A 21,883-nucleotide genomic window follows, 5' to 3' on the forward strand; every position below is an offset into this window, starting at 1 on the left:
TAACTCGTCGTACGAAGCACCCATGAGCCCTAGGTCAAACCCCAGTACTACGAATAAATCCAGGGACATGGAAAAAGCTACTAGCTCACAGGCATCCAGGAAATGAACCCACTATAATTTCCAGATTTCAGGGTACAATTATCTCGCAAAGGTGGTTTGTCAAGCCCAAGGTTTTCATTGCAACTGGCTGACGTCACAGCCATCATGGGCGTTCTGGGCTCCCTAACAGATGGGAAACCGCACTGCACTATTCCCTACTCAGATCCCTGGCAGTGCGGAGCCTCGACTTGCTCTGAATCTACGGCACAAGTTCCACCCACACAAGCATAAACACCGTGGTGATTTACTTGTAAAACCCCTCAGACATCACTCCTGTCAGAGCTGAGGATGGCATCATAATCCCCACCACTAACGTTGCCATGGGGTGGGTACAACCATACTCTTATGAGGGGCTCACACTTTAAGCTGCTAAAAACCGACACAGGCTGTTGCTTCTTTTAGGGTGAAGCAAGGAAGAGATGGACGGCACCCCTTACCCCGGACAGAAGGAAAAGCTCACAGAAAAAAACGGGCTGCAAATGGCAAGGGTCCAAGCCCAGGAAGGCTCAGAGCTGCAGTGACTTGGCTGGGTCTCCCAAGGGACAGCGTCTCTTCTACAAACAAGAGCAACCCTGGAACCAGTGTCAGCGTGTGCCTTGGGCTGTTTTTAAACTATTCATTTACTTAATAGCTTCAGCTTATCCTAGCTGTCACGTGAGATGTAAACGTATTTGGAGAATGGGAATGGTGTGCTCACTGCCACAGAGCAGCGAGGGAGACTGGAGAGAGGGCTGAGGGAGTATTCATGAATCTCACGGGGCCTCCCTGGGGGCTTCAAAGAAGGCTCTATCCTCTTATTCGGCCACAGCCCAGGATCAGTAGACAGGTTCTTCCAAAGAAGTGGTTCATCCACCACAGCATGACATGCAAGTATTTATTTTAGTTACTCCTATCTTAAGGTCCTTCTTTTTGGAGAACAGCAAGGCATTTTAATATCCACTCTTTCCATTCCTGAAAGGCTTCCACGGGTTTTGTCAGGTTCAAATCCTCATAGCTATGTTCTGGAGTGGCTCTTGGTGTGTCCTTGCATTCATCATCTAGCCACCTCAACAGTGCCTTGAAAACACAGAAAAGAATCATGTTTTAGCAAGCCACAGCAAAACCGTTTTAAGGCAAGATAAGAATACTGGCATTTGGGTCAAGTTTTCTAAGTCTGTGGTTTGTTACTTCCCCATGAAGATGCGTTTGATGAAGACGGTAATGACTAACAACACACTTGAGTGAAATGTCATATACTGAGAAATATGTATAAAACACTAATTGCAAAATTATGGTTAAAAATTAGCTGGGCTGGGCATTGTGGTGCACGCCCTTAATCTCAGCACTCAGGAGGCAGCGGTAAGAGGATTGCTGTAAGAGCCCAGTCTGAGACTACATAGTGAATTCCTGGTCAACTGGGGCTAGAATGAGACCCTACCTCAGAAAACGAAAAAAAAAAAGGTTAGCTGGGTGTGGGGTTATACACCTTTAACACCAAACCTCAGGAGGCAGGGGTAGGAGGATCGCCATAAGTTCAATGCCAGTCTGGAGCTACAGAGTGACTTCCAGGTCAACGTGTGCTAAAGTGAGACCCTACCTCAAAATAATAACAACAACAAGCACACAAATGCTGGGAGCAGTGACTCCCACCACAATCCCAGCACTTGGGAGGCTGTGAAACAGAAGATGGTCACGAGTTCACAGCCACGCTAGGGTGTACCATGAGTTGAGGTCCAACATGGGCTACAGTGTGAGATCCTAGCTCAAAAATAAATTAAATTTAAAAATTGAAGAAAAAATTATAATTCTTACACTATTTTAAGATGGCAGGAGAGTTGTAATTTCTTAATGTGCTAAATATTCCATAAGGTATCATGCTATGCTTTCAATTTAATGCGCATGTGCACACACCTCAGGGTGTCCTAAGACATACTGACGTCATCATTTCCCTTCAGAGAGTCTCACTCTATGTAGTGGAAAGTAGTTTAACTTCTTCCCATGAGGACTAGCACTATTTATTTTGTGTGTGGTGTGGTGTCTGTAGAGTGCATGTACATGTGTGTGCGGATGTGTTGCCCTGTGTGCACGTGTGCGAAGGCTACAGTCGAACACCATGCATCCTCCTGGGCGGCTCTTCTGCCGTTTCCCGAGACAGCCGCCACTGCACCCGGGCCTGCCGCCTTCCAGTCGCGCTGGCCGAGACAGCCGCCACTGCACCCTGGCCGAGACAGCCGCCACTGCACCCTGGCCGAGACAGCCGCCACTGCACCCTGGCCGAGACAGCCGCCACTGCACCCTGGCCGAGACAGCCGCCACTGCACCCTGGCCGAGACAGCCGCCACTGCACCCGGGCCTGCCGCCTTCCAGTCGCGCTGGCCGAGACAGCCGCCACTGCACCCGGGCCTGCCGCCTTCCAGTCGCGCTGGCCGAGACAGCCGCCACTGCACCCTGGCCGAGACAGCCGCCACTGCACCCGGGCCTGCCGCCTTCCAGTCGCGCTGGCCGAGACAGCCGCCACTGCACCCGGGCCTGCCGCCTTCCAGTCGCGCTGGCCGAGACAGCCGCCACTGCACCCTGGCCGAGACAGCCGCCACTGCACCCGGGCCTGCCGCCTTCCAGTCGCGCTGGCCGAGACAGCCGCCACTGCACCCGGGCCTGCCGCCTTCCAGTCGCGCTGGCCGAGACAGCCGCCACTGCACCCTGGCCGAGACAGCCGCCACTGCACCCTGGCCGAGACAGCCGCCACTGCACCCTGGCCGAGACAGCCGCCACTGCACCCTGGCCGAGACAGCCGCCACTGCACCCTGGCCGAGACAGCCGCCACTGCACCCGGGCCTGCCGCCTTCCAGTCACACTGGCCGAGACAGCCGCCACTGCACCCGGGCCTGCCGCCTTCCAGTCGTGCTGGCCGAGACAGCCGCCACTGCACCCGGGCCTGCCGCCTTCCAGTCGTGCTGGCCGAGACAGCCGCCACTGCACCCGGGCCTGCCGCCTTCCAGTCGCGCTGGCCGAGACAGCCGCCACTGCACCCTGGCCGAGACAGCCGCCACTGCACCCTGGCCGAGACAGCCGCCACTGCACCCGGGCCTGCCGCCTTCCAGTCGCGCTGGCCGAGACAGCCGCCACTGCACCCGGGCCTGCCGCCTTCCAGTCTCTGGCTGAGGCCGGCCTCAGGGATTCTCCGCCTGCCTCAGAGCAGGGCTTACAGCCACACCCAGCTTTTTACATGGGGACCAAACTCAGGTCATCATGCTTGCACAAACACGCTCACTTGCCGAGCCACCTCCCCAACCCTCAGGGCCACCAGTTATCTGTACCCTTTGTAAGAGTGTCCCGTCAGAAGTTAGTCAGAGCATCTGATTTCTACAACGTTGTAAAAGCAGAAGTCTGGGGTTGTTTGCTTTTTTTGGTTTGTTTTTGAGGTAGGGTCTCTAGCTCAGGCTAACCTGGAATTCACTATGTAGTCTCAGGGTGGCCTAGAACTCATGGTGATCCTCCTACCTCTGCCTCCCGAGTGCTGGGATTAAAGGTGTGCACCACCACAGCCTGGCCCAGAAGTTTTTATAAATGCTTCTTTTATAAACTTCTACCATATAGAGATAGAAATGTCTTGTTAAATGTATCTGATCAAAATAATTCTAAAGTGTTACTTATATCTTTCAGGAAAAAAAATCATAGCAGCTGATATATAAATGATGATAAAAGCTATTTTGTTATTTAAATACATTTACTTTCTTGGTTTGTTTAAAAAAATGCATGTGAAGACATGAATGTAGATATTTAAGAATAGTCCCTGAGCCAGGAGTGGTATTACATGCTTTTAATCCCTGCACTCAGGAGGCAGAGGTAGGAGGATCACAGTGAGTTTGAGGCCACCCTGAGATGACATAGTGAATTCCAGATCAGCCTGGGCTCAGTGATATCCTACCTTGAAAAACCAAAAATAAATAAATTAATTTATAAAGGAGTAGTAGTCATACTGACAACTAACCACATGGCTGCTGATGCGTGTACATAAATGTACACACACACAGAGAGGGAGAAATTAGGTATGCTGATGTGGGTACATAAATGTGCGCGCACACACACACAGAGAGGGAGAAAGTAGGTATGCTGATGTGTGTACATAAATGTGCACACACACACACACACACACACACACACACAGAGGGAGAAATTAGGTACTCTCCCTCTTCCTTCTTAGAGATTATCCTTTTTTTCTAACGGAATCATGGCACATATATAGAAGGATAAATTATATCCACACATTTACATGCTTATAAAAGTGAACTCGGCCATACATCTATATGCATTTTGTTCTACAAAGTCAACTTTTCTTGCCCTAAATAGATGAAAACAGAAAAGCTTCTTTTACCATTTATCATTGAACTGTAAATATAAGACAGCCATTGTCAAGTGGAAGCGTGCTTTTGTTTTGTCTTGTTTTGAGACAGTTTCATTATATTGTCCAGGCTGGCCTGGAATTCATATAGCCCAAGCTGGCCTCCAATTTGTGGCAGTCCTCCTACCTCAGCCTTCCAAACGCTGAGATCACAGGTATGAGCCACCACGCCCAGCTAAATAGAAGTGATTCTTGGGGGTATTTCTCTGCATTTTTTAAACCACAGCTTCCTGTGTCTCCTTACACTAATTTTCCCTGATAAATTATAGCTCTACAAGACCTAATAAAGCATGTCAGCTTGCTACTCAGCTAACCACTTCCCTCCTCCCCCCACTCACTTTGTATCTTTCTACAACGTCGAAGCCAAGGGCACACTGCAGCTTGCGTAAACAGATAGGACACAGGTTCAGAGGGCGCCGGTCAGCTTCCTCCAAGTGATTGGAGCCTTGCATCAGGCAGGCCAGCCATTGGCAATGTCGCAGTCCAAATATGTGTCCGATTTCATGTGTTAAAGTCTGCAAGACATGTCACAGCCTTATACCATGGCCATCACAGGCAGATTACACATCACTTTTTCTTGCTGCATCAAACAACAGACTTACAAGAATCAACTCCCTTGCCATAGCATCCACTACTTCATGCCCAGATCTTCAAATGCCTCGTAATCCCCCTCTCATGACCTCCCTGGGACCATGACACTGGTGACATGCTGGATGGTGAATCTCGTGCTGAGTGATCGCGACAGGGTTTAGCAGCATCCCTGAGCTCTCCCCACAGAATAACAGAGTGTATCTGGCTTTTTTTTTTTTTTTAATATCTTACCTTACAGGATCGCAGCAGCAAAACACTAGTGATTTCAGGAATATAATAGTTATCAAAAATGGAATATTCGCTGGAGGATGTTCTCTTGGCCTTCGTCACTGTGCCCTTGTAGCATGAGCTGTGGAAATCCTTGCCATACCTGGCGAAGCTGAATATCCCCACACCTACAAAAGGAAGACAAGCACTAGAGGATGCAGTAAGATTCCTGAAGGAAAATCAAGAAAGAGGGCCTGGAGAGATATCTCAGTGGTTAAGGCTCTTGCCTGCAAAGCCTAAGGACCCAAGTTCAATTCCCCAGTACCCACATGAAGGCAGCTACACTAGGTGGTGCATGTGTCTGGAGTTTGTTTGCAGTGGCTAGAGGCCTTGGCACACTCATTCTCTATCTGCCTTTCTCTCAAATAATATTTAAGAAAAGAAATTTAAAAAGAGCCTGCCACACCACCTAGGTGTGCACGTCTGCATTACTGTTCACCTCTTCTGATACACTTAAGGCTTCCCAACAGAGGACTTTTGTCCCCAATTTCCCTATCAAAATCCTCATCTGCCATCCAATCGGCCATGCCATGTAAAAACTCCCAAGAACCTACAGCCAAATTCCAGAGAAACTGTCAGTTTCAGAGGGTTTCTCCTCACAAAAGAAGTCTTTCTCTTAGAACAGTCCAGATCAAATACTTCAAAAGGAACCCCACATGCAATCACATGACCAGGCAGTCATGATTTTAGTCTTCAGAACAGAGAACAGAGCTGCTGGTTTCCCGGGTGTCGCACATACTACCCCTCACATCTCAGGACTATGTTTTGGTCCATGATTTTAGAGAGATTATCTTCTTTCTCTCTCCCATCCTCCCTACCCGCACTTTTTTTGAGGTAGGGTCTCACTGTAGCCCAGGCTGACCTGGAATTCACTATGTAGTCTCAGGGTGGCCTCGAACTCATGGTGATCCTCCTACCTCTGCCTCCCGAGTGCTGGGATTAAAGGCATGTGCCACCAGACCCACCCCTTCCCCATTTTATTTTATTTTTTTAATCACCTTGTGAGGTAGTCAGTAGATGCCCTTTTTAAAATTTTTTTGTTTATTTTATTTTTATTTATTTGAGAGTGACACACAGAGAAATAGGCAGATATATGAGAGAATGGGCACGCCAGGGCCTCCAGACACTGCCAACGAACTCCAGACACGTGCGCCCCCTTGTGCATCTGGCTAACGTGGGTCCTGGGGAATCGAGCCTTGAACTCGAGTCCTTGGGCTTCACAGGCAAGTGCTTAACTGCTAAGCCATCTCTCCAGCCCCTTCCCCATTTTTTTAAAGCATAGCACAACACTCTTATGTGGTTGGTTACGGTGATCAGGATAAACACTCTTGCAACTGACTTCCTGTGTAAGATTTAGGGTTTTATCTATGATCTCTGCATGTGTGGAAGTCTGATGCATAACTACCTTGTAAGAGACTGTTTGTTTATGTTAACACTTTGTTATGCCTCTCACTTGTTACTGTAATTATGAATTTGTGTGTGTGGTACTGGGAGAAGGGAAGAACAGAACGAGAGAAAAAGAAAATCAGTAAGATTTCTCTCTGTAATAAGAATGGTTCAAATGTCCTTCATGTGTTTATTCACCTTGCTACTATATTACTTGTTTATCAGTGGGTGTACTAAATGTGTACATACATTCCTAGTATTCATACACTTTCTATGGATGGGCACTGCTTGTAAATTATTTCCAGACAACTATGAAGTTGGTTTTATTACCTCAAGGTTGTGTAGAGAGTGGTCTACCAAATAGGAACTCACCATCGATCTACCAACAACATACTTCCATCTACTGCACAAAATGATCCTCACTTTAAAACTTATTTTAAATATCAAAACTATTCCTGGCTGGATTCTTTGGTCTCTAATGACATCTTCTAACAGTCCTGAGTTGAGAATATTTCTAAATAGGAATACCTTCTGTTAAAGACGCCTGTCCAAAGACAAAATTCCAGGAGTCTCTTGGGTAAAGATCAATCATTGTTATCCCCACAACACAGAAGGCATCCTCAGGTTTCTTCTTCTTCAAGAATGTCAGGATATGCCCTGTTTAAAAAGAAATGTATAGATGTAAAAATTTAGATATATCTCTATTATATATGTATTTCCTTTGCTAAATCCAAATTATAAAGTTGTTTAATTCACCTGCATGAATCTGTAGATTTTGTGTGTGATCATTCACTCTAAAGGAACATTTCGTTGCAGAAATAGAAACTGGTTCTAGGAATTTTACTGTCAAGCCATAGAAAAATGCTTCGCAGTAGCCCTTAAGCCATTTAACATATTCTTCACTGATGACTCGGGAGTTTCCTAGAGATCCTAGAATAGAGGAGAAAAGTTAAAGACATACTTTAAATGACTGAACTCATCAGTCTCCCCTCAGTCTATAAAACAGAAATCTCGAATCACACCTTTAATTCCAGCACTAGAAAGGCTAAGGTGGGAGGATCACAATGAGTTCAAAGCCAGCCTGGGCTACAGAGTGAGTTTCAGATCAACCTAAACTAAAGGGAGACCCTGCCTCAAAAGGAAAGGAGGGCTGGGCATGGTGGCACATGCCTTCAATTCCAGCTCTTGGGAGGGAGAGGTAGAAGGACTGCTGTGAGTTCAAGGCTTCCCTGAGACTACATAGTAAATTCTAGGTCAGCCTATGCTACAGTGAGACCCTACCAGGAAAAAAAAAAAAAAAGGTGGGGGGGGGGAGAGGAAGCAAAAGCAAGCCAACTCTAAATTTTCAATATATCTTATCCGTCACTGATAGCAATAAGACATATAAAAATGTGTTCAGTGTTAAGTCAGTTGGACTATGGCAGTTTCAAAAACAATCTTAAATCAGTGGAGGGGTGATTTAAGAGGGAAAATGGGAAGGTGAAGGGAAGAAATCATGATCATGGTATACTGTTTATATGTATGGAAGTTGTCAATAAAAAGATTTGCTGGGCGTGGTGCTGCATGCCTTTATATTGAGGCAGAGGTAGGAAGATTACTGTGAATTCAAGGCCCAGCCTGGTCTAGAGTGAGACACTATCTTGGGGAAAAAAAGAAAGAAAAAGTTGTTATTTTTTTTAATAAAAACAATCATAGGGATGGAGAGATGGCTTTGTGGTTAAGATGTCTGCCCGTGAAGCCTAAGGAATCAGGTTCAATTCCCAAATACCCACATATAGCCAGATGCACAAGATGTGTCTGGAGTCTGTTTGTAGTGGCTAGAGGATCTGCTGCACCCATTTTCTCCCTCTCTATCTGCATCTTTCTCTCTCAAATAAATGAATAAGTAAAAATTTTTAAAGGATTATAAGCCTGGTATAGTAGCATACGCCTTTATCCCAGCACTTAAGAGGCCTCAGAGGTAGGAGGATCGCCATGAGTTCAAGTCCACCTGAGACAACATAGTGAATTCCAGGTTAGCCTTGGCTAGAACAAAACTCTACCTTTAAAAACAACAATGGGAAGGTAAAATGATGGAGAATGGAATTTCAAAGTGAAATGGGGGGGTACTACCATGGGATACTTTTTATAATCATGGAAAATGTTAATAAAAATTGTGAAAAAAATTTTTTTAAGGATTATAAATGATAAGAGTGGTCACCTAGCATGTGTAATGCTCTGAGTTCAATACCCAGCACTGCAAAAAAAAAAAAATTATAAAAATTGTCCACTTGAGAGCATGGCAGAGTGGCACACGCTTTTAATCCCAGCACTTGGGAGGCAGAGGTAGGAGCATTGCTGTGAATTTGAGGCCAGCCTTGAATTACAGTCTCAGGTCAGCCCAGGCTGAGACCCTACCTTGAAATAAAATAAAATAAAATAATAAAAGACTGGAGAAATGGCTTAGCAGTTAAGGCACTTGCTTTCAAAGCCAAAGGACCCAGATTTGATCCCTCAGTACCCAGGCAAAGCCAGATGTACAAGGTGGCATATGAATCTGAAGTTCGTTTGCAGTGGCTAGAGGCTCTTGTGTGCCCATTCATTCTCATTCTTGTTCTCTCTCTTTCTTTCTCTCTCTACCTCTCTCAAATAAATAATAAAACATTTTTTTAAATTGTCTACTTGATTCAGACCAAGAGCCCAAGTCATCCCTGGCAAAACCACCACTATGAAGCCCAACCCAAACCATCATATTCCCAATATATACCAATGGGCTGTATATAAATATTGCTTTTCTCTGGAGTGGGTGCCTTCCTGTAGGGATCACTGAAAAACTTTTCAAAGTCTTGGGGGGCCTCAGGGTGAGAAGTGATCCAATCTGACTGGGAATATACAGTAATGGGTCTAAAGAGTTCACTGGTTGGCTGGAAGGCTTCATTCATTAAACGCTGTTCCCCAACAGTTAATTTCTCATACTGGGACACAAGCACTGGGTTCTTGGAGATGAGAGCTGTTTTCAGTGTATGTTCAGAGTGCTGTACTACTTGCATCTGCCGAAAAGAAACACACAAACAAGAGTCAGATATAAGATTTGTATCCATATTGGGGGCTTTATCTACTATCCAAATATATCCCCAAGTTCTCCACAGGGTAGAGAAATCAATTGCTAATGACCTATTGCTAATGTCTTCAAATGATCACACTTGAGTGGTTTTCCCACTTCTAATTGATTAGAGAGTACATGAGAAATTAAAATTAACCCAAGGAGCTGGGGAAGATTACTCAGTGGTTAAAGGCACTTGCTCACAAAGTCTGTTGGTCCAGGTTCAGTTCCCCAGCCACCCACATAAATTTAGGCAGGCATTCATTTGCAGGGGCAGGAGACCCTGGTGTACCTACCCCCCACACAAACAAATTAAAAAACTAAATAAATAAGATTCTGGCCTGGAGTGGTGGCTCACCTTCAAACCCAGCACTCGGGAGGCTGATGTAGTAGGCTTTCTGTAAGCTCCAGGCCAACCTAGGTTACAGAGTGAGTTCCAGGTCAGCCTGGGCTACATAGTAAGATGTTGTTTCAACAAAACTAAACAAATAAATAAATAAATCTATTCCTCCATGCAGAACTTCGTATGTTAGTGATAAACTGGCCACAGTGGTATACACACCTATAATGCCAGCACACATGAGGGTAAGGCATGAGGATTGGAAGCTCAAGACCAGTCTGATATATGTATAAATACAGATATATAGCAAGGCTGTTTCAAAAACATACAAAACAAAAACAGTGGTAACCATAACAGCATGGCCTGATACCCAACTTCCTTCTGTCATTTGAGTAATAATCACAACACTAGGTGTTGACTCACTAGGCCACATGAAAACATACTCATCCTTTCCAATGTGACTCCAGGATATTCAACATCAAGGAAAAAGAGAACTGTCCAGTTCTGGAACTTAACTGCAGGCTGACAAGGTCTATCTCAGTCATTGAAACAGATCACCTCAGTCATCAAACACTGGGGAAGGAAGACACCGGATCACTAATCAGAAGCTAGACTCACAGTGGCTGGTCTCTTCCATTCACATCGTGTTTCTATGTAGACCTTTTTTCATCCTTCCTTTGAATGGGTCAGACAGATGTTCCACCATGAGGCTTTTTGAGTTAGAAAAGAAAGGAGAAAAATAGGACATCTTTACCTAGGTTTTATCAAATGCCTAATTATCTAATCCAATTTGATGACAAGAGGAATTTAAGCTAATGTCTACTCTCATAGAACTTCTGAATTCTGGAGTCAAAAGGGGAGGCACAAACTCCAGATCAAAGGCCTGAACTGACAAAATTCTGATACAGGTATAGGTTGATTCCCCCATACTATGCACTGGCTTGAAACTCGCTTTCCACAGGATAGAGTACAAAGTAAATGTGCCCCAGTGCAGTTCACCTACCTTTATAGTTAGTATCTTTATAGAGGGAGGCAACCATTGAAGTTTTTACATTACATGGGCAGGCATGTCTGGAAAGATGCCTTCATCCTAATGTAAAAAAGGCAGTATGGCAGGTCAGAGGCCTCCCTCGCCAGATCGAGGGTGAGGGGAGATGCTAAAGAAGTGGGGCAGGGAAGCACTTCGGTCCTATAACCAGAACATTCCAAGCAAACTGGGTCAAGTCACACTGGTTGCCCATAGCAACTTGCATTTGGGGCTCGGTCCCGGGCCGGTATGACTCAGTTCTCCCCCTTGGGTGTGGAATGGGGGACCCCCCCCCGTACCTCTCTTCACCCCGGGGACCTTTCTAAAAGACTGGGCCTCCCTCCCCGGAGACACGCCGCCCCCGCCGTCCTCTCAGCTTCCGCCGGGGCCGTCCCTCCCACATCCGCACCCCTCCCTGCCCACCGGACCGCGACCATCCTCCTACCCTTCCTACCGGGCCGCCCTAGCCAGACCCTGACAATCCGGTCCTCACACCCCACCCTCACCAGGACAGGGCCTGGACACCGCGCTCCCGCTCCCGCGGTCGTCCCCCCGGCGCGCGGGCACGCGGCTCTCTGCGACGCCCCGAGCCTCCACGCTCCCCCCCGGCCACGCCCACCCGGATTAATCACAGCCCCGCCCACAGGGCCGGCGCCGCCTGGCTCCTGTGGCCCCGCCCACGGCCCCGCCCCCAGGTCATGCCCCGCCCTATGGCGCGAGGCCGCGGCTTTGAGCGACGGTCGCTCGCGGCGTCCTTGGTAGCGTGAGAGCCTCCGCCCTCTAGGGGGCGCCGCGGCGCCGCTTTGCGCGGCCGGTGCCGGTTGCCCGGGGCCCCCCGCGGGGACAAAGCATCCCGCGCGGGTCGCCGCCCGCGGTTTCCCCTGGGGCCCGCGCGTGGGTGGTTGCTGCGGGCCCGTGGGTTGAGGAGCATCCTCCGCGTGAGTAATCTTAACCGCCCCGGGCCCTCAGTAAGTCAGCTGTGGCCGCAGGCTGACGCGGGGCCGGGCGCGCGCCGCCCGGTGCCGTCGCTCCCTGGGCTTTCCCTTCCTGATTGGTTTAGGGCGGTCAGGAAGAGGGCTTGGGGGCCCCCCGAGGATGATGGAGATAAGAACGACCACCTCGGAGCCCCTCCGCAGCCTTCGGCTTTGGGAGGCTGAGCTTGCAGGATCCGCCTGAGCCTCCCACCCACGCGCACACCTGGTCAGCCCCTCGGGCATCCCAGGGGCCCATCAGGTCCCCCCTGGAGAGCCAGCCGGCCCTGATGGCACTAGGGGCTTCCCGGTACAAATGACCACCTTGTTAGCGCCGTCCGGGCCTCCACACCCTTCCTCCTTACCCATCCCGGGTTTATTCTGTCGCCAGCTTCTTCCTTGCTCTGCTCCGTTTGTCCTAGCAGGTAGGAAGGCTGGCGGAGCCATGTCCCATGATAAACCTGTTTCTTCAAACCCACCTTTTCCCACTGGTTTGCTTCCAAAACCCCACCTTAAGAGACGCCAAGCTTGGTTTCCCTGGGCTCCGTTTTTCTAGTCTCCCCCCCCCCCAAAAAAAAAGAAACACTCCTAAGCCCCTGTTTTCATTTTCTGGTTATTGTTTTATAACTACAAAACAACCTCTGCGCTGTTGAAGTCATAGCAATCGACCATACTCTGGACAGAGACAGACCAACACACGCACACGCACGCACACACACGCACACACACGAGTTCCTTGGTTCCAGCACTTGTGCCATTACCTTCTGTAATATCTTCTCATTCGTAGGACGAAGTACCTGACAAAGTCAGTCTAAGGGAGGAAGGGTTTATTTCAGCTTACAGTTGGAGGTTACAGTGCCTGGTCTTGAGGCTGCTGGTCACAGTCAGTCCACAGTGATGAACGCTGCTGCCCAGCCAGCTCTCCTTTTCACACGGTCCAGGACCCGAGTCCATGCAACGGTGTCGCCCTCAGTTAAGATGGGTCTTCCCACCTGAGTCCCTCGCAGGCATGCTCAGAGGCTAACCTAAACTAGGTAATCTCCCACAGATGATCCCTCGGGCCTGTCAAATTGATGGTCAGTCAAAGCTATTATACCTTCTCTAAGAACCCTGGTTGACTATATTGCTAGAGAACAGTCACCTCGTGGGTTGGATCTTTTTACCTCCAGTGAACTCCTCGGCCTGTGCTTCATGCTCTTGGATGATGAAACCTCAATTCCTCTTCACTTATTGCAGACTGCAGCCGTTTTTGTGGGGGTTGGGGAAACGTTGTTTGTTTTTCGAGGTAGGGTCTTACTGTAGCCCAGCCTGACCCGGAATTCACTATGGAGTCTCAGAGTGGCCTCAAACTCACGGAGATCCTCCTACCTCTGTGCTGGGATTGAAGGTGTTCACCACCACTCCTGGCAATTGAAGCCATTCCTATTAATATTCTGCATTCCTGCCATGACTATTTTCAAGGTTTCATATTGAGAACAAGTAATGTTTGTGAAGTAAAGGACTCTCTCCTGACAGCCCATAAGGATGGGGTGTAGAATGCTTGAGTCACAGAACATCTACTGAGCACATAAACTGTGCTAGTTACTTAATCCCTTCTTGACCTCTTTCCTAGTTTGTCAAGGGGAGTAGCCTGGGCCTCACAGTGTTCCCAGATATAAAATGAATTCCTCTGGATATTGTGCCCTTTGACGGATGACTATCTCCTGACATCCTAAGAGGTGTTTTTTGTTTTTGATGTGCATGTGTAATGTGGTATGTGTGGTGTGTGAACGTTTATGTGCCCTCGCAGCACCCCATGTGTGGGGGTGGGCACTCACCTGGGGTGGCTGGAACTGAATGATGACCTGGTTCATGTGTGTTGTCCTTCCATAGCTCTGAGAGGCAATGACTTATTCCCTGTGTCTGAATCACACTGGTGTCCATTCCACTGTTTTGCTTGGCTGTTAAGACAGGGTCTCACAATCCTTTTATTGGTTCATAAGCGTGATGATTGGGTGTTCGCGCTCTTGCATGACGTGTGCCTCCCACTAAACCTTGTTACGCTCTGGCACATAACCCGTCTGACGTGAAAAAAAAAAAAAAGACAGGGTCTCACTATGAAGCCCAGGCAGGCCCCCAGTGTGTGATCTTCCTGCCTCCACCTCCCAAGTTCTGCAGGTATAGGTGCCTTCCACCACACCTGTCTTTATTTGATATTTTTTTCAATATTTTTAAATGTTAACAAGGATTCCTTGCTCTGTACTTGAACTGTACATGTTAAGTTTTAGATAATAAATTTTGTAGCTGCTCAAAACATTTTTAGGGTACCATCCTTTGGCATGGTCTCAAAATAGCTAACAGGGAGAAAGAAAGAGGGAGAGAGAATAAGCACACCAGGGCCTTTCAGCCTCTGTGAACAAACTCCAGACATGTGTGCCCTCTTGTGCAAAAGTGCAACATTGCACCCTTGCGTCATGGTTCGTCTGGCTATGTGGGACCTGGAGATTTGAACAAGAGTTCTCAGGCTTCGTAGGTAAGCACCTTAATTGCTAAGCCATCTCTCCAGCCCTAATATTTATATTAAAAAATTCTTTGGTCTGTATGTAATGGTGCACACCTTTAATCCCAGCACTCAGGAGGCTGAGGTAGGAGGATCACTGTGAGTTTGAGGCCAGCCTGAGACTACATAATGAATTCCATGTCAGCCTGGGCTAGAGGGAGACCCTACCTCAAAATACAAAAAACAAATTCTTAGTGTTTTGAATTTTTAAAGCATTTCTTTCAAAGACAGATTCTGGCTGGGAAACAGCTCAGTGGATACAGCATTTGCTATGCAAGCCAAAATATCTGTGTTCAGATCCCCAGATCCCACATAAAAGCCAGAAGCTGTGATGGTTTCTGCGATCCCAGCATGTCTATAGTAAGATAGGAGATGGAGACAGGAGAATTTCCCAGAGTGTCTCAGACTAGCGGTAAACTATGAACACAGAAAGATCTGACCAAAAGACATGGAAGGGGGCTGGAGAGATGGCTCAGCAGTTAAGACATTTGCTTGCAAAGACTAACAACCTGAGTTCGGTTCCCCAGTACCCACATAAAGCTAGAGATGCACAAAGTGGTGCATGCATCTGGAGTTTGTTTGCAGTGGATAGAGGACCTGGTGTGTGTGCCCTCTTCATCTCCCTACCTCTGTCTCTCCTCAGTCTCTCTCTCTGTGTGTACAAATAAATGAAGTATTTTAAAAAGAAAAGAGGTAGAAAGCAGTGATGACCCCAAGAGTTGTCCTGACCTTCACACATGCCCACATTTATGTGAACACAAACCACACACATTAAAAAAATAGGTTCTTATTTTTAGAGGTGATTATATATCAGTGGTCTAATATTTAAAAAATAGTTGTAACAAGCTGGCCATGGTAGCTCACCTGTGCTCCCAGCAGTTGCAAGGTAGAAGCAGGAGGACCAGCAGTTAAATGTCATCCTGGACTGCATGAGACCCAGTCTAAAACATAAGTGAATAAATAAATATGCATGTATATGTAATTAAAAATTGTAAACTGGGTGTGGTGGCACACACCTTTAATCCCAGCACTCAGGAGACAGAGGTAGAAGGATCACCATGAGTTTGAGGCCACCCTGAGACTACAGAGTGAATTCCAGGTCAGCCTGGGCTAGAGCAAGACCCTACCTCAAAAAACCAAAATAATGATAATACTTAATAAATTGTAACAGACTTGGAAGATCTCAGAGAGGAGGAACAAAATGCAACATCTATGGCAGATGAAGGATTTAAAAATAGCTTTTACAGACACTGAGGAGATGGCTCAGCAATTAAAGGCACTTGCTTACAAAGCCTGCCAGCCAGGGTTCAGTTTCCCAGCATGTACATAAAACTGTACCCAAAGTAGTGCATGTAACCTGATGTCCATTTTCAGCAGCAGGAGACCCTGTCATACACACACAAGGACACACATAAATAAATAATTTTAAAAATAGCTTTTACATACCAGGAGAGAAAAGGTGAACACTAGAACATAAAAATGAACAAAAACCAGAAACTGATCATTTGTAGAGTTCATTAACATAAAGGTATTTACTTTGGTAATAAACCAAATGAAAACCACTCTAGTACTTTTTCTTGCCCACAAAATTGATAAAACTTTCTCTCTTTTTTTTTTTTTGAGACAGAATCTCATGTAGCCCAGATTAGACTCACTATGTAACTGAGTATGATCTTGAACTCATTTTGAAATTTTATTTATGAGTGTGTGTGCATGCGTTTGTGTGGCTCACCAGCTCACCAGGGCCTCTTGATGCTAAAAACAAACAGCAGATACTTGCACCAGTTTTTACTTTTTGCTTCCCGCTTACATGGGTACTTAGGAACTGGACCTGGGCTGACAGGCCTTGTAACCAAGTGCCTTTAAATGCTGAGCCATGTCCCCAGCCCAGCCTTGAACTCTTGGTCCTCCTGCCTTCATCTGCGGAGGCTGGAGTTACAGATGTGTGTCACCATGCCCAACACTATCATTTCAAAAAACAAAAGGTTGATTTTCTTTAATTATTGTGTGTGTGTGTGTGTGTGTGTGTGTGTGTATGCTTGCCACAACGTGCACGTGGAAGTCAGAGTGTTTGCCCTCTCCTTCCACCTTATTTCTCTCTCTGTTTTTATTGTTTTTGCTGCTGTGCAGGCCAGACATGCTGGACCATGAGCCTGGGTATCCTCCTAACTCTGCCTCCCACTGATGTAGGCACATTGGGATTACAGACACACATGCCACTGTGTGTCGATCGGGCTTTACATGATTGCTGGAGCTCTCAACTTCAGCCAGTGGGCTTGCTGAGCAAGCACCTTAAACTACTGAGTCATTTCCCCAGCCCTCAAGCTGCTTATTTTTATTTTATTTTAAAAGCCAGGTGTGGTGGCACACATCTATTATCCCTTAGAGGCAGAGGCAGAGGGATCATTACAAGTTTGAGGCCAGCTTGATCTGTGTGGCAAGTACCAGGGAATTTAGAGCCGGGTGTGGTGGCGCATGCCTTTAATCCCAGCACTCAGGAGGCAGAGGTAGGAGGATCGCCTTGAGTTCAAGGCCACCCCTGAGACTACACAGTGAATTCCAGGTCAGCCTGCACTAGAGTGAGACCCTACCTCAAAAAACAAAAAAAAAAGTTAATCATTTATTTATTTGTGAGCAGAGATAGAGGAAGAAAGAGAATCGGCACACCAGGACTTCTTGCTACCCCAAATGAACTCCAGATGCATGTGCCACTTTGTGCATCTGGCTTTACTTGGGTACTGGGGAATCAAAGCTGGGTCATTAGGCTTTGCAGGCCTTAACTTGTCGTAACTGCTGAGCCATTTGTCCAGCCCTTATTATTTTTTAAATCAGGTTCACAGAAAATGGCAAGAATAGTATTTAAAAACCTTTGTGGGCTGGAGAGATGGCTTACCGGTTAAGCGCTTGCCTGTGAAGCCTAAGGACCCCGGTTCGAGGCTCGGTTCTCCAGGTCCCACGTTAGCCAGATGCACAAGGGGGCGCACGCGTCTGGAGTTTGTTTGCAGAGGCTGGAAGCCCTGGCGCGCCCATTCTCTCTCTCTCCCTCTATCTGTCTTTCTCTCTGTGTCTGTCGCTCTCAAATAAATAAATAAATAAATAAATAAATAAATAAAATTAAAAAAAAAAAAAAACCTTTGTATGCCTGGAGAGATGGCACAGTGGATAAACCACTTGCCATACAGACAAGAGGACCAGAATTCAGATCCCAGAATGCTCGTAAAATGCCCAGTTCCATTGGGCATGATATACCACCTGTAATCCAAGCACTTGATAGACAGAGGTAGGGGATTCCCAGACAAGCTGGTTAGCTAGACTAGATGAATTTGCCAGCTCATGCTCAAGTGGGAGACCCTGCCTCAGTAAATAAGGTGAAGAACAATCAAGGAAGACCCCCATATCAGCCTCTGGCCTTCACACACACAAGCACATGCCTGCGCCTGCATGCATTTGAACACTCATTCACACATGCATGCTCACTACACACAAATGCACATGCAAAAAAAAAAAAAAAAAGCCCTTATATGGGCTAGAGAGATGGCTTAGCACTTAAGGCCTTGGCTGCGAAGCCTAAGGACCCAGATTCAATTCCCCAGTACCCACATAAGCCAGATGCACAAGGTTGCACATGTGTCTGGAGTTTATTAGCAGTGGCCAGACTCCCTTAGCATGCCCATTCTCTCCCTTGACACACACTCTCTCTCTCTCTCTCTCTCTCTCTCTCTCTCAAAATAAAATAAATAATATTTTAACTGTATATAATCTTAACCTAAATTTCTCAGCTGCGAACATTTTACTTTATTTGCTTTTATGCCCTCCTTTTGTCAAAGTTCTTCTCTCCTGAACTCTGTGAGTCAGTTGTGGACTTGCTGCCACTTTACCTCTGCATACTTGGGAGTTCATTTCTGTAGCCACAGGACAGTTACGATGTGGATCACTGCTGCTCTCTAATGCCAACCCAACACGCCACAAGGCTCATTCTCGCTTCCCCATTTTCCACATGTGCAACTGCCTTCACCCATAGAGAGCCCTGCCCCCCATTATTTGCAATTTCTTCTGTATTTGTCTGCTCTGTGGTGGACTAAGAATTGAAACCAATTTCAGAATTGCTAATCCATACCACTGCAGACATCAGTCTTTCCATTTAGTGTTCAGTAATTATCTATGGTTCCTTATAGCCAGAGGGGATATATTAAACTGTGCCGTTCAAGTTACTGGGGTGAGTTCCTGTCTCCACCCCACTCATCTCTCAGTGCAATCTGTTAAGAATCTGAAATATAGTTAGGGCCATTTGATTTGGTTGCATTTCAAAAAGGGCCATTTGTTTTGGTTGCATTTCAAAAAGGGCCATTTGTTTTGGTTGCATTTCAAAAAGGGCCATTTGTTTTGGTTGCATTTCAAAACTTTCTTAAAATTTTAATGTTTTGATTTATGTGTGCATGCGTGTAGGCATGCATACGAGCACGCGCATGGAAGTCGGAGGAGCTGCCTGTGCTCCCCGTGTTCAGACAGGGTCTCTTGCCACTGCAAACTAGTCCGGCCCATGAGCCGCTTCTCATGCTTTTAACCACTGAGCCATCCCCCCAGCCCTGATTGCATTTTAAATTGCATAATCTACATCCCCTCAAAGTTTTTTATTTGTGTGTGGGGAGAGGTCATGCCATGGCACACACATGGGTCAAAGAACAACCTCAAGATACCTGTGCTCCACTTCCTGTGAGACGGGGTCTTGTTGCTGCGAGTGAGTCAGGCCCCCGAGCTGTGCGTTCCCCTGGGCCCGCCTCCCGTTGTGCTAGGTGCCCTGTGCACCGCTTTTGTGGCTCATCTTCACCTGGGTACTGGGGAGCTGAAGCCAGGCTGGTAGGCTTTGCAGGCAATCTCCTGTAACTGCCATGCCATCTCCTCGGTCCTGAAATTTGTTTATTTATTTATTTATATTACTTACTTTTGGTTTTTGAAGGTGCAGTTTCACTGCAGTTTAGACTGACTTGGAATTCACTATGTAGCCCCAGGGAGGCCTCAAACTCTCTGCTGTCCTCCCACCTCTGCCTCCTGAGTGCTGGGATTAAAGGCATGTGCTACCACCACACCCGGCTAAAATTTGATTTTTTTTTTTTAAATACTCTACTTTTTAAAGGCCCAGAGTCCTTTTTTGTTTTTTGTTTTTTGTTTTTGTTTTTAGGATCTCACTTTGGCCCAGGCTGACCTGGAATTCACTCTGTAGTCTCAGGGTGGCCTTGAACTCATGGCAGTCCTCCTACCTCTTCCTCCCTGAGTGTTGGGATTAAAGGCATTCACTACCATGCCTGGCTATCCTTTCTTATTATAATTATTTATTCTATGTTACATCCTGAATGTTTACGTCCTCCCCCAAACTTCCTAGAGTGACTCCATATCCTTAATACAACAGTATTAGAAGGTGAAGCATTTGGGAAGTTCCAGGATCATGACCTCATCAGTGGGGTTGGGGCCTCTAGAAGAGACACCCCAGGGAGCTCTTACTGCTTTACCAGAAAGTGGGACTTGACCAGACATCGGATACCAGCCACTTGATCTTGGGTTTCTCAGCCTGCAGAACTGTGAGAATTAAACTTTTGTTGCTTATAAGGTACTCAGCCTATGGTGTTTTGTTAAAGCAGCCCAAACAAACTAAGACACACCCTTTCTCACCTGACAAGTCAATGTCTCATCTCTGTTTGGACATGAGCCAGATTGCCTTTGAAGTTGTGGTCCCCGTTTCCTATTTAGGTCTTTTTCTTTATGTTATAACTGTTCATAAGCATCTGGAGTTCCTTGGCTATGTGTTAAGATTGCATTTGGAGGCACAAACAGCTGGTGGAGGACTCCATGTGTTGGACTGTGGCTTGTGCCCTGGTTCTCAGATGCAAGCTGGCATGGTGCCAGCTCCTTCCCTGAGAGGAGGCCCCCAGTGTCTGAAGCAGGGAGTCTCTGTGCTGTCCTGGGTTTCCCATGGAAGGGGCATTTCCTAACTTGACTGCCCTGTTCTGGAAGCAGCAACATGCACTTAAAGCCTGAGACTCACAAATGTGGGAATGAAGCTTGAAATATTATTTCTGTGTGTGTGTGTGTGTGGTGGGGACAAGGTCTCACTCAACTGCTCAAACTGACTTGGAATTTATTGTGTATCCCAGGCTAGCCCAGGATTCACAGTAATCCTCCTGCCTTAGCCAGCCACCTTTTTGCTAGGCTTATGGGTATAATTCACCATGCCTGGCTAACAACCCATTTTAACATAAGAATATGTTAAAGAGGTCAAGCAATTGTCAATCATTCACTCCCTAGTATGAATTCATGATCACTTTGTTTTGCTTTTCCTCTCAGCTGCCCAGAGAAAATGGAAGTGGAGCGGTCAGGAAACTGGAGCAGGTGGCCTTTAGTGCCACTCTCCCAGGCGAGGCCGCAGGTTCGGGCAGAGTCCCCCAGGTTAAGGAAGACGCCACAGTCCAGAAACTAGAGCCCTTGAGCTGGGCCAGCAAAGAACAGCAAGAAGTGTTATGTCGCAGCTCTGCTCAGAGTGACAGCCATGCGCAGAGGACCAAGCAATAACTTGTCTCTCAAGACCCAGAGCTCATCACTCACAGGGGCCAAAGGAGCCCCTGAGCCCGGTCACCCCAAGAAAAGTTTGTAGGAGAAAACACAATTTGTTCCAAGCAGCTAGCTTACAAACAATGTTTTGGATCATGTCCTGCTTTGCAAACCGAGGCCCAGTTCTCTCAGTAATGGGCCAGCTCTGGGAGTGCCAAGAGAGAAGCCATTAGGAGAAAAAAAAAAAAAAGCAAGAAATCTTTCAGTCCATTAAGTAAAAAGAGGATTTTTTAATCCTTTATTATTTATGATTTGTGACTTCAGTTACTGTTTCCCGGAACAAATGTTATGATTTGACGTCAGCTTCTATTTACTGGAGGGAATCGACCCTTATCTGCAGGCTGCCTGCAAATCTCTAGGCAGCCAGGGAGGTGCTGTGGCCGCCTTTGCAGTTCTCTGATGTCTTATGAGGCAAGTTATTTTCTGCACTTCTGACAGTTTCCAAAACATATCACAATCTGGTGTGTGTGTGTGTGTGTGTGTGTGTGTATGTATAACCTCATTCTAAAAATTTATATATATATATGTGTGTGTGTGTGTGTGTGTGTGTGTGTGTATACACATAAATCACATGAATTTATAAATACAATAAACTCA

The 21,883-nt window shown here is 46.7% G+C and overlaps 1 protein-coding gene, 1 long non-coding RNA gene and 1 other non-coding gene across 10 annotated transcripts; 2 read left to right on the top strand and 1 right to left on the bottom strand.

Annotated features, from left to right (window-relative positions):
• Positions 1–959: 959 nt before the first annotated feature.
• Amz2 (archaelysin family metallopeptidase 2) lies at positions 960–11,770 on the bottom strand. Of its 8 annotated transcripts, none has more exons than XM_045159687.1 (10): positions 11,680–11,770; positions 11,150–11,236; positions 10,765–10,856; positions 10,165–10,223; positions 9,471–9,753; positions 7,481–7,654; positions 7,253–7,381; positions 5,303–5,466; positions 4,819–4,995; positions 960–1,155 (listed from the first exon to the last, which is right to left on the bottom strand). In XM_045159687.1, the coding sequence occupies exons 3-10, from the start codon at positions 10,781–10,783 to the stop codon at positions 994–996; spliced, it is 1,167 nt and encodes a 388-aa protein (XP_045015622.1). In that variant the 5' UTR covers positions 10,784–10,856; positions 11,150–11,236; positions 11,680–11,770; the 3' UTR covers positions 960–993. The 8 variants fall into 8 exon arrangements, with proteins under 8 accessions (XP_045015622.1, XP_045015623.1, XP_045015624.1 ...); XM_045159688.1 differs by having other exon boundaries at positions 11,628–11,682; XM_045159689.1 differs by lacking the exon at positions 11,680–11,770 and adding an exon at positions 11,619–11,636.
• Positions 11,771–11,993: 223 nt separating this feature from the next.
• On the top strand, positions 11,994–21,538 carry LOC123463574. Its single transcript, XR_006638989.1, has 2 exons — positions 11,994–12,111; positions 21,023–21,538. It is a non-coding gene; the product is annotated as an uncharacterized LOC123463574 (long non-coding RNA).
• On the top strand, positions 14,106–14,210 carry LOC123463890. Its single transcript, XR_006639260.1, has one exon. It is a non-coding gene; the product is annotated as a small nucleolar RNA U13 (small nucleolar RNA).
• Positions 21,539–21,883: the final 345 nt, after the last annotated feature.

This window comes from Jaculus jaculus, chromosome 9, assembly GCF_020740685.1.
Source record: "Jaculus jaculus isolate mJacJac1 chromosome 9, mJacJac1.mat.Y.cur, whole genome shotgun sequence".
Classification (NCBI taxonomy): domain Eukaryota; kingdom Metazoa; phylum Chordata; class Mammalia; order Rodentia; family Dipodidae; genus Jaculus; species Jaculus jaculus.

What these genes read in the sequence shown, in the direction of transcription:
- Amz2 (XM_045159687.1), bottom strand. An exon ending in CCCGAGTGCTGGGTTTGAAG is followed by an intron (nt 9,754 to 10,164) that starts GTGAGCCACCAC and finishes TCTTTTCGGCAG; the next exon opens with ATGCAAGTAGTACAGCACTC. An exon ending in ACGTTGTAGAAAGATACAAA is followed by an intron (nt 1,156 to 4,818) that starts GTGAGTGGGGGG and finishes TGTGTTTTCAAG; the next exon opens with GCACTGTTGAGGTGGCTAGA.